Genomic DNA, 17,556 nt, shown 5'->3' with positions numbered 1-17,556 from the left:
ATGAAATAATACTTGAGGAAAGCGGCTTTTATACGAGCTCTAGAATAGAAAAATTATATGCTTTGTTCAATGAATTTGGAAAAACAAAAAAATTTCAGCTTGTAAAAGGTGGAGTTCTAAAAAGTCCGAAAGGCATGGTCTTAACTCCACCCATTGTGTTAGCCAGATAGCATTGGGAATTTGCAACTGGTTTGTTTCCTCGTACCGATTATCGCAAAATTTATCGGGGCGTGAGTTATTAGCACATAGTAATTCATTAAACGGCATTTTTCAAGGCCATCAGAATGAAGTGGAGGGGAAAAAGGAATCAAGCCAAATTAGTAAAAAAACAAACAAAATTTATAACAAATTTGATCTGAAGTTTTGGGAAGAAATCTTTATTTAAACAGAATGAGTAATAAAATGATGCTGCTTTAATCCTTTTTTTTTCACAATGCAATTTATCTTATCTTTCCGTACGAATTGATGCAGATACTATATATCTAATAGCAAATATATGAAAGTTAAATATTCTATACTTTTTTATACGAAATATATATTATGGCCAGGACCAAATTTAAGTATAAGTTACACAAATTATCGCTGAGGGTAATTAAAAAAATTAACTATTTGGTTGCATCAAGTTTAGCATGCCGGCGTCCTGGCATAGGGGTAGCGCGTCTTCCTCGTGTCCTGGGTTCGAGTCCCAGTTCGGGCATGGTTGTTCTTCATCTCTTCTATCTGTGAGATGTGTGAATGTGCCCCCCCCCCCTGTAAAAAGGAGTTGTGCAAGCAAATGTGATGCTTGAGTATTTAAGACGTACTCTTGCCTTATTTGGCGCTTCTAAAACGAGAGACGCTCCCTTGTTTTAAAATCGCCGACTTTGTCAGCGAGCTTCTCCATGGCAAGTGCCATTATAAACAACAACAAGTTTAGCATTTTGAGAACGTGTTAAAATTCGTTAAAAGTGGATTAAACTTAATAAACATTTCAACACTTTTAAACGTAAGCTATCTCAAAAAAAAAACGATGGCATTTTAGGCTCGTTTTGAAAATATTTAAATTGCTTACACTTTTACTCTGACTAACATTTATAGATGTATATTTCTGCATACAGGCTTACACGCCTGTATTACATGTTGAAAGCATGATTGTTGCAGCGAAAAAAATATAAAACAGCTATTAAAAAGTTTTTTTTTCTTTCCAAAGGAATCGAAATTTTGGGTCATTTCTTCAGATCATTTCGAATAAAAAAATCAGAAATCTTTTTATTTGTAAAGCTTTGAATATCTGATCTTCTCTTATCTCATTATAACCTGAAATGGATAAGGCGAACAACTTTTATTTGTAGGTAGATATAAGGAAATAGGTACTGAAAGCTATTGCCAACATTGGCTTTTATTTATGCACAGATATATATTACAGTTACAGCTAAGATATACGATTATATATTGTGTATGAGTATGAAAAAGTTAATAGGAATACTGGTGGATAATCACTGGTACGATCCGTAGATCCCTCAAACCTATCCGTCAAAAATGAAATGACATAACATTAAAAGAGAACATACGAGCTGATAATAAGAGAGACGCTTTTTTGACATATGGGGAAGCTCCACTTTTTAATTTCACAGCATATATAAGCAATAAAAGCTTTTCTACTGACGCAGTAGCTACATGATTTGTTATGTCATGATAGTCTACAGATTCAAAATTGCAGTTCGTGAAAGATCTAGCGTGCTTGAAAGTCTAGCTCACATTAAATCAGGTATCGAGAGTCAAACAATCTACCAATGATGAGGCGTGGAACTATGGAAGAAGTGTGTGAACTTATGTGTCTATAAACTCATCTTTTCGTCTTACAGTGGTTAAATTTATGAAGTCCTTTCAGTTCCAGAGGTAAATTCTAAGCTCCAGAGTTCAATCAAATGTGGTATCAAAAAGGCAAAACAGCAATACGGTTATGTCACTTTTTATAAAAAAATATCACGGAAAGTCGTAAAAAACAATGCCATGCATCTGATGCTACTTACTTTTACCACGCCATTAAACGAGTAATCACTTTATATCGTGTGGCGAAAAATATTCTACATGTTGCTACATGTTGTTTGTAAGGAAATAGTTAAGTCATCGTCACAGAAGTTGTATTGGCAAGTAGAACTTTAATCATCTTTTACCCCGATGGGGTGAACTTTTTGATGGAATATATAAGAGGTAAACTTTCCCAAAATTACGGCACCCGAAGACGTATTGTAACTTGATTTAAAAGGAGGTTTTAGAAATATATTATTTATATTTTCTAAATATTTTTTCTGTTTAAAAACAAACAAATAAAATGTTATTCAAGCAAAATTCCTTTTAAGCAACACACATATAGAATACTGATCGAGTCACTCATCTAAAATCAAGAATTTGAAAAAAAAATGGTACCAAAATGATTCAGAATTTTTTTTAATTTACCTTTTTTTTTCGGTTTAAAAAAACAAACAAATTGTTATTAGAGTAAAATTCCCTTTAAATAGCATACATATTGAATCCTGATCGACCCTCAACCAAAATTATTACAATATTTCGCTTTAATTACATATATTTCTTACACATTTTTCAGAAATATTATAATGTCAAAAGTGAGCTTAGAAAAATTGCATTATTTTTATAACATTTTTAAATATATTTTAAATGTCTTAACACATTATGTATTTTTATGTTATAGCCAACATTTTTTAAAAATACTTTGATAACAAACATTTTAGTAAAAATTCTAACCATAAAATAATTAACTAATTTCATCAAAAATTAATTAAACAAATATTTTCATCATGCAATAAGTTTAATATTTTAGGTTTTAATATAAAACTACAAACAAATATTAAATGAAACAATACATTACTAACAGACACATTTGAAATATAAACATTGGAAATTCCAAGAAACTGATTGATACCAAACATTATGACATTTGAAAAGAAACCAAGGCCATATGCAGAGAGAATATTACAGAAAAATAGAATAATAATATCGTTTTTGTCTTTCTCTATTTTGATTTTTGGGACACACCCTTTAAAGTATGTTAAAAAAACTGTAAATAGTCTTATCCGCACAATGAAGCTTATTGGAAAAACTACAAGGACATCAACTCTCGTGTAGGCAAAAGTAAAATTTCACACCTCTTTTCCTATTTTATTCTTGAAAATCTCCGCATGAGCCAAATCAAAACTAAAACTAAAAATATTAATTTGCATATACGGGTTTTTGCATTTTTCTGGAGTCATTTTAGAGGTATAAATACTTCCCAAGTCTCAATTTCTAATCAGTGTATTCTAGCACAGCAAACCAAACTAATTATCAACATGATCGCTAAGGTGAGTGTTATAGCATTTCTGATGAATAAGTTCTAAAAACTCTTTAAATTATGTTTTAAATTTCATACATAATCATACTGCATTCATTTCAATTTCTATATTTAAGAAAATTAGCATCGTCTTTGTACATGTTTAACATAGTTCACTATTCAATGAATTAGATATATGAATTAAACCTCACTACACTAATGATTTATATTGTACAGAAAAATAGTTTAAAATTCGGTTGTTAAAATGATTTATCTAGAAATTTTCAGATATAGCTTTATTAAAGATTAAAATTAAAATACTTTAATTGTTTTCCTCTGTAATATAAATTGAATAATTATTCATTTTATTTTTTATTTTATTGTAAATGCTGTCTAGTATTTATCTTGAGAAAGAAATTTAATTTCAGATTCTCTTCTTATTGTTTATAACTACAGATTATTATTTCATTACTGAAATTAAAATATTTATGTTTATACATCCTAAAAGTAGAGTTATTTGAATAAAAATACTTTTTTTAAATATATAAGTAAAAATATTCTTCTTATTTAGAACTATTTTTTACTATTAAGATTAATAATAAGAAATATATACTTTCACTTAATAATGTAGAAACTTAAATGTCTATTTTTCCCAATCGAGTTATATGATTTATATGTATATACAGCATAATTTTTAGCACATAAAGTTTTAGAAATAATACACAAAGAGCATGTATTTTCTTTTTAAGTTTCAACAGTTGCTAAAAAACACTGATTTTTTTTTTGCTAAAAATAAATATTGTATTTTTTCATATGGCAAAGTTTTCATTAAAGGGGTAGAAGGTGAAACAAATGATTTAAATTTTTATAAATTCTCTGATAAGAATCAGTAAAAAAACTTAAAGCGATGAAACACATTATTTTTAATTGTTTTTGATAATTTAGCTTTTAAATTTTCTATCAGAAATTCTGTTAATTCATTAATAAAGTCTAATCGCTACTAAAATTTATAGAATCTGTCCCAAAATATACCTAGTATTGTATCAACGCTTTATTTATCAAACAGTGTTTTATAAATGAGAGATCTAGTATCTGAACTTTATTTTATCCATTTGGCTCTAAAATTTTTGTGGTTCTTTCTTGAACTAATTTCATATTATTTTTTGAACAATACTGATAGATTCTTTTAGTTCTGTCAACAACAACACAAAAAATACCAATTAATTATCTTGTGATGAAAGCTTATAAGCCAGTTAACAGCTACGCTACCCGAGCAATTGCTTTTGTATCGTGATCATGTTACTCGGCTGCGAAGTACAAGGTCCCAGGTTCTATCCTCGCTCATACCATCCGCTGCATTGGTGACCCGAACATGATCCTTCAAACTGTCTGTGGTGAAAACTTATAAGCCAGTTAATAGCTACGCTACCCGAGCAATTGTTTTTGTATCGTGGACATGTTACTCGGCTGCGAACCACAGGGTACAAAGTTATATCCTCGCTTATAACTATCCCCTACAACCTCATTTAACGAATCCTTGAATCAAAGTAAATTAAAAATTAAAACAAAAAAGTGAATTTTTTTTTACAATAAAATTTGTAAACAGAAAAAAATTTAGCAATATTTCTAAAACCTTTAATCTAGGACTTTGAATTCACATATTCTCACAAAGTTGTGATTGCTTTAAGTTGCTTATTGACTTTTTTTGTATAAACTCACATAAAAATTATCAGAATGAAATAAAAATTCGAGATCTTTAAAGCTATAAGAATAATAACTAACTTACGGTTTCTACAGGTTGTCATCTTCTGCGCTGCCCTCGCAGCTGCCCATGCATCTCTCCTGGCCGCTCCCCTCGTCAGCACCGGAGTCAGCGCAGAATCTAGACAGCAAGATGTAAGTTTTGAAAATTTTTATATCATTCATTTTTGAAGTTTTGTCATCTGGTATTTCTATGCATTTTTTAAAGTAACTTTCATCAATTGAACCAAATGATATTTTTAATTTAATAGTTATCAGATGAATTCAGTCATGCAAATGAAGCTTGGAAATTGCTTTTTACTAGATCGGATCTGAAATGAATAAAAAAGTCTTAAAAATCAGTCTTTATAATGACGATATATGCATTTAAACTTAGTGTGCTATCAGATACTCTCGGATATCTCTGAAAATGAGCAAAATTATGAAATCATACAAATATACCAGTATAATATCATTTAATATAATCATGTGATTATTATTATAAATCAGATATATTAATGTTAGCAGTATATTTTAATAAAAATATAAATAAAACAACTGAGAGTTAAAATATCGCTTTTGAAGATAACGTTAAATCTCATATTCGAAATACAAGATTTAATGAACTAAAAGAACAACGTGAATATAAATTTTATTTAGTAATAAAACAACTTAAATTTTAAAATTATTTTAAATTTTTGTAAATTATTTTAAGCTGAATTATAAATTAATCAACTTATTCAACTTGTGTATTTCGAATTTAAAACTCAATATTAATCCCTCTCAAATAAAAAAAATATGTGTAAATAATTTTAGACAAAAAATTAAAATAATTTCATTTGCTTAAAATTAAAATGTTCTTACTTTAAGGATAAATATTCGTATTTGTACTATAAATGCAACCTTTTCAAATACGTATTGTAAGATGAATATTTTGAATATAAATTAATGTATTAATTTGAGTCTTGCCTCTTACTTAATAATGAAATGTAGGAAACATTTTTAGCATTAGAATCCAAAGAAAATAAATCAAAATGTATTAGAGAAAAAAAATATACTTTTTTTTCCTTTGAAGCATAAGTGCTTATGCAATATGTCCTGTACGAAAACAAGTAGGATTTGCTCAACAATTTTTAAAGAAAACTTTATAAAAAGATTTCAAAAAGCCTTATCATTTTTGAATCCAGAAAAGAACCTTGATCAACGGATTAAAATTACAGAATAAATCGTGAATTAAATCATGAGAATATCTACTCTCAAAGTTTGAGAAAAAAAACTATCAATTTTCTTTATGCATAATGTGAAAAATCAAAGAAAAACCAAACAGATTGGGCTCCTTTATTTTTAGAGAAATTCTTCTTAAACATATTTATATGTATTAGCCCTCACGCTGTTTTAAAAGTAATTTCCCCACTTATTTAAAAATATGTTCTTAAATGGCAGAAATTTAATCTATTTTTTGGTATCTGTATAGGCTTTCGGTAACTACGCTTACGCCTATGACATCAGGGATGGAGCAACTGGATCCATCAACTCCAAGGCTGAAGTAGGAAAAGCAGCCGCCATCGCTGTCGCCGCCCCAGCCATTGCTGCTCCCCTTGCCTATGGTGCTCCACTTGGACTTGGACATGGAGCTCTTGGACTCGGATATGGTGCTGGTCTCGGATATGGAGTTGGTCTCGGACACGGAGCTCTCGGTCTCGGATATGGTGCTCTTGGACTCGGACATGGAGCTCTTGGACTCGGCAAAGTTCTGTATTAAGAAACAAGCTTTTTAATTTGAATGGACTCCCTCTTGAAAGATGACATTATTTATTTTGATTAAGTGTAGTGTTTATGGTGTGAAATAAATTAGTTTTTTTATTCGCAATTTGTTTTGTGCATTAAGGGTTTTTCAGAAATACATGACATCCTTATTCAAAACACTTGAATTTAGTTATGTTTTGTGATTTTTAAATTTTACATGAGAAACAAGATTTTTTTTATGCATTAGATAATATATAAAATATATTTTTTAAAAATTATATACATAATATATGTGTTGTTACTTTTCAATAATCTCAGCATGGTTTTTGAAGACAGCACATTTATTGGACATAGAGAACGAAAAGAAAAGAACACAGGTATTGATAATTACGCACACAGCATCTTGTTCGCTGGAGGAATGGTGCCGGAACGAAGAGCCAGAAGCGGAGTCACACAGATATTCCTACGCGAGAAAAATAGTCCGCTCGCTTCATCCCAACACACCCCTCCTGCGAGTGACATTTTTCGAGCATTTATAATACACATAAAAATTAAATGCACACAACAATACAAAAACTTATATGTACATACAAAAATTAAGAAACTAACGAAATATTTTTCACAGAATACTTCAGTTTTTCTTCACTAACAGCTTTTGTAAGAAAATCTGCAATTAAACATTCTGTTTGAACATATTCTAATTTAATTACATTATCTTTCAACAAATCTTTCACAAAATGAAAACGTAAATTCATATGTCTTGATTTATTTGAAGACCTGGTGCACTTAATCCACTGAATTGCTGCTTGACTATCTGAATTTAAGGTGACAGCATTATTTATAAATTGTTTACAGTTTAACTCAGTTAATAAGTTTACAGTCCAAATAATGTCTTTACATATTTCAGAAATAGCAAATAACTCAGCTTCACATGTTGACAGACTGACACTTTTTTGTTTATGACATTTCCATGAAATTAATGAATTACCTAATTTAATTACACCACCAGAAAATGATTTGCCATTTTCTGCATTCCCCCAACTAGCATCAGAACTTGCATTAAGAAAACCAAACTTACTGTCATAAAACAATTTTTTATCTTTTGAACCCATTAAATATCTTAGAACTCTTTTAGCTAAATTATAGTGCCTTTTTTCTGGTTTATGATTAAACTGTGACAAATATGTTGTTATAAATGATAAATCAGGCCGCGTTCTATTAGCTAAATATAAAAGTTCACCAATTAATTCTTGATACATCGTGATGTCAACCAGTTCATTTGTGGAAGGGAAACTCTTATCTTCTCCTTTTACAATTGGAGTTTTAACACTTTTACAATTTTCTAGATTATGTTTAACCAATACTGATTCAATATATTCAAATTGACACAGACCAATACCATTTTCATGTTTTACAATTTCTATACCTAAAAATTTACCGGGTTTGTTCTCTTGTAATTCAAATATGCTTTTGATGCTATTTACAATCTCTTGATACATTTCATCATTATTAGAAAAAATTGCTAAATCATCTACATACATACATAATATAAAAATATTTTTACCAACAGTTTTAATGAATACACAATTGTCAGAGGCCAGTTGCATCAATCCTAATTTTTCTAATTCACCTTTTATAGTCATATACCAGTTTCTACCAGATTGTGGTAAGCCATAGATACTCTTTTGCAACTTACAAACTTTTTCATCTCCAATTAATTTTTCATAACCAGGTGGAGGTAACATATAAACAGTTTCTTCAATATCACTATATAAATATGCAGTTTTAACATCAAAGAACTTAAAAAATAAATTTAATTTAGATGCAAGTGCCATTAACATTCTGAAAGATTCGATGTTCACAACGGGTGAATAAGACTTGGAAAAATCTTTATTTTTTATTTGATTAAAACCTGCTGCTACAAGTCTCGCTTTATATTTTGTTTCACCAGAGTTATCTTGTTTTAAAGAATATACCCATTTACTTTTTATTAATTTTGTTTTTGCAGGCTTATTTACTATTTCCCAAACTTCATGTTTATTTAACGAATCCAATTCATTTTTCATTGCTCTTTCCCAGTTCTTCCAATCAGCACTATTTTTTGCCTCTAAGTATGTATTCGGAATGTTATAAACTACATTAGCTGACATTTTAGATTGGAGCCTTTCCGAACGTCTGACTGGAATCTGATTTACGATATTATTACTACTTGATTCAACATCTGGTGTTTCGTTTTCATCCCCTATAGCGGCGTCTGTCTGACGCGAAGTTCTACTATGGTATAGAATTGATGAATCACTATTCTCATCCTCTGCCGATTCATCAGGAATTTCTAAACTAGATATTTCACTTTTTGTTTTTTGATTTATCTCGCATGACGCTGGAGAAGTTTCAAGAAGTGAATTAATATCCCAAGTTTCTGCTTTCGTTTTCCCCAAATACGTACTACCTTTTAAAGATTCATTGAATTTAACTGATCTCTCTTCTATTATTTTTCGGCTTTTGATGTCATAAATTCGATAACCCTTTCTTTCTCTAGCGTATCCTAGCATTATACCACGTTTCCCTGGAACTTCAAATTTATTTCTCATTACTTTCGGAACGTGAAAATGAGCCACACAGCCGAATTTTTTAAGATAATTTAATTTCGGTTTTCTACCTGTCCAAATTTCAAGGGGTATTTTTTCTTTTCCTTTACGTGGGGTTACATTAGACACTTGGGTGCTACAATTAATGGCTTCGGCCCAAAAGTTAAATGGAAGCTCACTTTCATATAACAAAGATCTAGCCCTTTCTAAAAGAATGCGGTTCGCCCTTTCAGCTACTGTACGGAATAGTTTTTTCATGAAATATTCTTCAATTAGCAAGATAAGTATCAAGTTGTTCATTTACAAATTCTAAGCCATTGTCAGTTCTTAATTTTTTAATTCTTTTATCGGTTAAATTTTCATATTTGGCTTTAAATTGTGAAAATATATTAAACACTTCATTTTTATTTTTTAAGAAATAAGTAAAATACATGCCAGAAAAATCATCCACCAATATCATGAAATATTTTGCGCCACCTAATGATTCAGGTTTAATAGGACCACACAGATCAGCATGAATCAATTCAAGAATTTCAGAACTTTGATTTACATCAATATTAGGATGAGTTTTTCTGGTTATCTTACTTATGTCACAAGTTTCACATCTAAAATCATTTATATCATTAATATCAATATAATCTTTCATTTTAAGCATATATTTAGGATTTAAATGACATAATCTGTAATGCCAAATCTCATAATTACTAGTGGATTGTTTAGAAAAATAACACTCTGAATTATACAATGGTTCCAAATATAATTCTAATCTATTGTTATTTTTAAATGCTTTAGTAACTAAATTATTATCTTTATCAAAAATCAACATGCAATTATTATTCGATTTAATTTTACAACCCTTATCCATCAAACAAGTTACTGACAATAAATTATATCTTAGTTCAGGAACATAGCTAACATTAGTAATTGTTAAATTTCTAGGATTAATACTTACAGTTTTTGTTTTAACTGTTCCGATTCCCTCACACAAAATTTTAGAGTCTTTACCAGCTAAATAAATATCCCTTGTTTCAGGGATTATTTTTTCAAACCACATACTGTCTTTGGCCATATGACAAGAAGCTCCACTGTCCAGCAACCATATTTTATCACTTAGGCTTTCTTCTTGATGAGAAGTAGTAAACACATCACTAACACTTCGTCGTTTTGTTGACTGATTGGCACGATGTTGTGCATTTCTCCTTTGATTATTTTCATTTGAAGATTTTTCAATTCATTGCCGGCATCTATTTTGCGGTCTTCTGCTTGACCCGTAAATGTTGACTTTATTTTATCCCAAAGAATTTTTGCATTTTCTTCTGCTGCGAACTGTAGGGCCTGTTCGTCTGACAATGATAACTTAATGTAAGCAACGGCGTCAGAATTTTTCTGGTTCCATTCTGCTGCATCTTTTTCACTTAGATTATCTGGTTTCACCGCGGATATAACAGAGTTCAATCTTTTCAAACTCAGCGCTGCCTGTATTTTCAATGCCCAAATGAAATAATTAGTTCCATTCAGCTCAGTTACATTTACTTTATCCATGCTTGCAATTTCGTTTTTGACAGTTTCGTTTCAGTCACACAGTTCACTTAGAAATTTTAACGAAACATTTACCACGAACCAGAACCACGGATCTCTGCTACCAATTTGTTGTTACTTTTCAATAATCTCAGCATGGTTTTTGAAGACAGCACATTTATTGGACATAGAGAACGAAAAGAAAAGAACACAGGTATTGATAATTACGCACACAGCATCTTGTTCGCGGGAGGAATGGTGCCGGAACGAAGCGCCAGAAGCGGAGTCACACAGATATTCCTACGCGAGAAAAATAGTCCGCTCGCTTCATCCCAACAATATGTTTATGCATAATTCACAATATGTGATTCTGCCTTTATTCCCGTTTAAAATGTTTGGATATTAACAACCTTGGTTATTGGCATTTTAAAATTTAATTTATTATATACTATCCACTTTTGACGATAAATGTATTTCCCATCATATTAATAGCATCAATTGGGTTTTTTAAAACTTTAAAATTAAAATTTTGCATAAAGTTTGATAAGATGAAAACTTTAATTGCAATAAAATTGCAATTAGTTAAAAAAATGCTAAAATTGTGCGCATGTTTTTTTTATGATTGGAAGAATATTGTAATTTTTAAAAAGGATGAAAATGTGCTTGTTTTTTTTATATTCAACGAAGTTATTAACTCCTACATTTAATTGTATAAAAAAAATGTTAGATAGAATGACTTACTAAAAATATAAGGCTTAATGAAGATAATATTCTATATATTAAACATGTTGCATTCTAACTTGCAAAAAAAAAAAAATCAGCTCCAATAATTGATTGGTCATAATTTTCCAATTGTTATTTTATATGAATAGTTATGACTCCTGTCATCAGCCTCCTTAGTTTATTTATTTTTCGGAAAAAATAGTTTCAAAGTATATTTTCAAAATTCTTATAACATATAAATAAAATTATAATTCTTTATAAATCTATGAAATGTCTGTAGAAAGGTTTCTCAGAATAGGTGAAAGATCTAAGAACTAATAACATAATTAAAGAGTTTAATCAAAAAAAAAAAATTCTTAGGACTGATTTTAATTAATGTAATAAAAATACTGAAAATGTATAAATAATTTGCTATATATTTTGCTTTTAATTTATAATTATTATAAATTTTATAGAATTTTGTAATCAGTTTTTCTCAAATTTTTGACAAGGTAAGTTATATGTATAGAATCAATGTTTCTCCAAATAAATCGATTAATTTATAAAAAAATTAAAATAGTGTGTTTTCATTGTGAGATATAATTGCTTAAAATTATGAAATTCTGAGAACTAGGGAGTAGAAAATTGATCACAAAATGTTATCATTACTAGTATAAAACAACTCAGAAAAATTGTTTGATGAGTGAATATCTCAATTAAGAAACAGATATTAAAACTTTTGTGCTCACATTGTTCGTATAATGAAACTTAATAAATTAATGTTTCATACACTTTTTTCAAAAATAAAATGCATTGTACTTGGCATAGTGATGAAAATGGATTGCATTTTATTTTAACAAAGGAAAGCAATATTATAAACATTATTATATAACATATTTTATAATTGTTCTATAATGAGAGATATAATGCGACAGTAGAAAGTTGGCATTATTAAAAAAAAAATCCTGTTTTATTCTTTTTAGGCAATTAGTTCACACTGAATAATTTTTTTATGATTTGCTGGTCATATTCAAGGAGGAATAGATTCTTGGAAACACTGACTGCCTGTAACTTTCATTAAATTTCTCATGCATAACTCGGTGATCATTATACCCTTAACAGAGTATTTTTTAGAATCAGAATTGTAATGGACATTGAAGTCATGCTATTTTGGAAGCCTTACACCTGTTCACTTCATTATGTGAATGAATCTAAATAGAATCAAGCCCTGTAACAAATTATCATGAAAATCAGAATTATCAGGCCAATCTAATTTCTAATCGTATGTTGTATTTCAAGTACTACAATTTTTCTTTCTTATTCTTAATTTAAGTTTAACAAATGATTAGCATAATATACCGAGTAAATGACAAATTGTGGAAATAAAAAAAAAATCTTTATCCTTTCACCTTTCCTATTTCACTACTAATAAACTTAATTCATTAAGAAACAATAAATTACATTGAACATAATTAATTTGTTTAACAATGTATGACCTTAGAATTAATTTATTTCTCGAACTGAATAGCATAAATTCATCGTAGTTAATAATATACATTATATTGTCACGTAGGTACTTTAGTGTGGAACTCAATGACACACACAAGAAATAGAGCTGAACCAATTTATTAACTCAACTCTGAACATAAAACACCGTGACTGAGAGATCTTCTGATTTTATACTAGTAGGGAAAGTTCCAGAATACTTTTCTGGAGACAGTAAGAAAAGACCAAAACACTTTTCTGGTAAATTAAAGAAAGGTCCAGAATCTTCTGGAACACGAAATAAAGGAATTAAATATTTACACAAAATGCAAATCGCATTGTCTTTAACTGGATTCGAACTCGCGATCGCTTGACTATGAAACGAGTGCCATGACCATTTGGCCATATCAGCCTCTCTTCAAACGGCAATATATTAAAACATAATTTCAGAGAAAATTTTTCCCTTTATGCCAGTCTTAATACTAACATCGAGAAAAAATATAGGAGTTTTGATTATTTTTGCAATATATCAATGCTCTTTTTATTTCTATGCTTCTTCTTTACTCCTAATATTTATTATTTTCAACTTTTTGTTTGTTAGATTTTTTCCTTTAATGTATAAACTAGAATTGTACTTGAAAAGAAAACATAGAAAAAGCAAAAAGAATGTTCTTCATATTATGCGCAAAAATTACATAATGCTTAGTTTGTGCGGTATAGTTTATTTTCATATTAAACTTGCGTGTAGGTACATTCTATAACATTAATGGACTTTTCTCATTTTTCTAAATCAATTTAAAATATTTATTTCAAAGAGATTACGATTCGATTTTATTAAATTAAGCATATGAGATTATGCTGAAACTTGATAAAAGTAGGGAAACCTAGTAAAAGCTTCAACATTCCTAAAACACAGCAATTCTAATTTTGTATTTAACCATTAAATCGACACAACCATGCATCATACAGGAATTATCGCTTCTATACCACATAACTTGAAATTAAATCTTTCTAAGACTGCATAATTCATATGAAAATTACGCAATGCATACAACGCAAATTACGAAAATTATGCATATTCGTTCACATACGCATATTGTTATATTTACGCAGCTCAAGTATTTTTGAATTCTTTAATGAATAAGACACTTCTCTCTTGAACCGGAAGGTGTGATTTGATTAAATAACAAAGGAATCAAAACAGTTAAGGGACTAATCCGGCTTTTAGGCGTTTTCTTTTTTGTAGGAAACCTTAAAAGTGTTCACAATTCTATTCTGAAAATAAAATTCTTCTGTTATAAAAATAGATATTTCTACATATAAGTCCGCATGCTTTGCAACGGTGAAACCGTGATACTTTCAACGTAATCTTTAGATTGCCGAAAAATTTCAAAATATCTTTTGAAAAGTCTTTTGCTGAAGAAGAAAGATGTGTTGTTTCTCTATTTCGGGACATTTGGAATAATACTACTGATCCTATTATCCTGCTTTTCTGATTATCTGACCTTGTTTTTTCTCATTAGGATCCAGCTATCACAAATTGGGCAAATAATGGAGGAAATCATAGCGACTTTTGTGGCGGAAAGCTTAGTTAAGAATGTTCCTTTTGCTTTTAACTGCATCATTATTGGTCGCACCAATCCCAGCTTCTATTCGGGAGTCCAACTGAGACTGTTTTTTGTTTTGTTTTGTTTAAATAAACTGCTTTTTAGGAATGTCAACAAACCTAAATATAGACAAATAACAAAGGTCAACGAATTGCAGTTTGCAAATTTTATTATTTTATATTTACATTTTAATCTTTCTCTGTTAAATAGATTGAAGATTATAAGTAAGTATTTCCTTCAGTATTTTTTAAAATTTTGTATTTGGAATTTTTTTTTGTTGGTGGATCACTATTTGTTTCAATTTGGCTTTATTGATTAGTTTTTGTTTAAGTGTGAGTTGACATTTTGGATAGAAAAGAAAAATGTCGTTTATATATATATATATATATATATATATATATATATATATATATATATATATATATATATATATATATATATATATTAATATCTAATTTAATTCAGATTAATTTCCTAAATTTTTTGCCTAATTCGGCCCATGTCTGGCTGATTTTTAAATTTCCTGATACCATTTCAGGTATGAAGGTGTGTAAAAATTACTGCGCAATCAATTCTACATGTCAAGTGAAAATGATACTTTCGGTGCCCTTGTCAAAGGACTAAGACTAGTGATCATTTGTTTCGTCCCTTTTTCTTACTTCTGCTTTTGTGCCGCGCTGCGTCTTCTTGTAAATAATCATGCTTGTCTCCCGTGAGAGAATAAAACGAAATTAATAATCCAAAATCTTCTATGTCTTTGAACCTGCATTTTACTTCAACCAAAATAATGTTACACTCACACATATATATATATTTCTTAAGCACCCTATCAATACGCATAAGATTTTTTAATGCAACATTTTTAATTGATATGTGATAATCAGATCATAGATTTTGTTGACAGGATAACAACTCGTCTAAAGGGAAAGGAAAGCAAACGATTAGAGAGGCATGATCAGAGGAGAGGCTGAAAGTTTCATGTAGAGAGGAGCTATAAAGCTTCATTCTGTAGCATATGTAGCAATTTATAGGCAGAGAGAATATTTCTATTAATGCAGTGATTGTATCCGTCATTAAGTCTTAGTAACATGATATTTTCTTGGCTGCGACATAGGAGGATTTTAAATTGAAACCCAGACTCGGAAAGGGATTTGCCATGCATACAAAAACAATGTCTTTAGAATAAAGATAAAATTTAAAAGAAAATCATTCTGATTTAAGCTACGAAGTTTATTTTATAGCATGCATATGCAATGAAAGTTTTTCTATTGGCGCTGCATCTATGCCACTTGGCATGCGATGGTAATCTACAGATTCAAAATTGGACTTTACGAAAGATCTGGCATGCACGGTAGTTTACCGATATCTGGCATAGAGAGTCAAACGACCTATCAATGATGAGGCATGGAACTCGGGTAAGAAGCGTGTGAACTTATTTGTCACCTAGTTTGATAGTGGTTTAAATTATGATATTCGTCCAATAGTAAATTGCAAGCTACAGATTCCAATCTAAGATGACACCAAAAAGTCCAAACGGTAATGTAGTTATGGCGCTTCTTAAACAAAAATATCATGACCATGCTGCTGATGCTATATGCCCTCACTATGCCACTAAATAAATAGTCTCTTTATTTCGTCTCGCAGAAAACATTCTACATTTATTCATAAGTCACGATTTTCAAAAATATAATTAAATCATCTCACAGATTCGGCATTGTAAAAATAAAACACAACTTTAATTGCAAATTGCTCGATGGGGTGAACTTTCTGTTGAAATGTGCATGGGGTAAAATTTTTGAAAGTTATAATACCCGAAAACTTATTATAATTTTCTTTAAAAGAAGATATTAGTAAAATATTATTTTCCCTTTTTAAGCATAGGTTCTGTTAAGTAAAATCAAACAAATTTTTATGTAAGAAAAATTTTATTTAACACATATTGGGTATTCATTGAATTACTTATCCCAAATCGAGAAATTGAAAGAATAAAAGTAAATTTTTTTTGCACCAAAACGATAAGAAACATTTTCTACTTCATCTTCTCTTTTGCTTTGAAAGACAAAGTTTACCAGTTTACGAAAAATATTAATATCATATAAAAATTAAAGACAATTATTTAATTATATGCACAAATTTTAAACAACAGGAAGAAAGAATCTTTTCAATTGTTTAAGATGAAAGAAAACTTGCCTTCCATACCGAAGATGTCATGATAATCTAGACGACCGTTTAGATTTATTATGTGCTACATAAAAAAAAAAAAAAAAAAAAAAAAAAAAAAACTTTATGATACGATCCGCGCAACAGCCTATTCTCTATTGTCAAAGAAAAATGTTTATAAAAGATGAAATATCGTCAAAAAAAAAAAAAGGATGTTTATAAAAGATGATGCTATCATCCACGCCCTTTTTTAAATCTATTCTTTCTCTGGATTAAATAATTATTATCTCTAAATAATTATTGAATCGTCTTCTCATGCGCGGTGATAAGGAATTGGCACATAGTTGGTTAAAATAAGATTGTTTTTAAAGCACCCTATATTTTCAAAAGTTAAAAAAAAAGTTCCCTCAGGAAATTGAATAGATATTTTCAATACAAGCAATTCATTTTTTGAATTACAAAAATAATATATTTCTTCTTATTAAAATTTCAGATATCTATTCTATTAAAAGGAAAGCTTTAATTTCACTTGCGGAATCAAAACAGGTAATTCATAAAATAATCTGAATTTTTTTTTTTTTGAATTTTAAGTGTGTCTGTAAAGCATTTTTTTTATGTCAGTGTAGATTTAAACTCAGAGCCTTTGAAAAATCTTGATAAATAAACGCATTTATAAACAAATAAAAGAATAAAAAAATCT

At 29.4% G+C, this 17,556-nt stretch overlaps 1 protein-coding gene across 1 annotated transcript; it reads left to right on the top strand.

Moving 5' to 3' along the window:
• Positions 1-3,302: 3,302 nt before the first annotated feature.
• On the top strand, positions 3,303-6,888 carry LOC129973027 (cuticle protein 64-like). The gene is made up of 3 exons (XM_056087378.1): positions 3,303-3,341; positions 5,108-5,206; positions 6,525-6,888. The coding sequence occupies exons 1-3, from the start codon at positions 3,330-3,332 to the stop codon at positions 6,810-6,812; spliced, it is 399 nt and encodes a 132-aa protein (XP_055943353.1). The 5' UTR covers positions 3,303-3,329; the 3' UTR covers positions 6,813-6,888.
• The last annotated feature ends 10,668 nt before the right edge of the window (positions 6,889-17,556 follow it).

The sequence above is a fragment of the Argiope bruennichi genome, chromosome 6 (assembly GCF_947563725.1).
Source record: "Argiope bruennichi chromosome 6, qqArgBrue1.1, whole genome shotgun sequence".
Taxonomy (NCBI): domain Eukaryota; kingdom Metazoa; phylum Arthropoda; class Arachnida; order Araneae; family Araneidae; genus Argiope; species Argiope bruennichi.
This window is presented reverse-complemented; position numbering and strand designations above follow the sequence as displayed.

Excerpts from the sequence above, each read along its gene's own strand:
- LOC129973027 (XM_056087378.1), top strand. Across the intron at positions 5,207-6,524 it reads CAGAATCTAGACAGCAAGAT|GCTTTCGGTAACTACGCTTA; the intron begins GTAAGTTTTGAA and ends GTATCTGTATAG.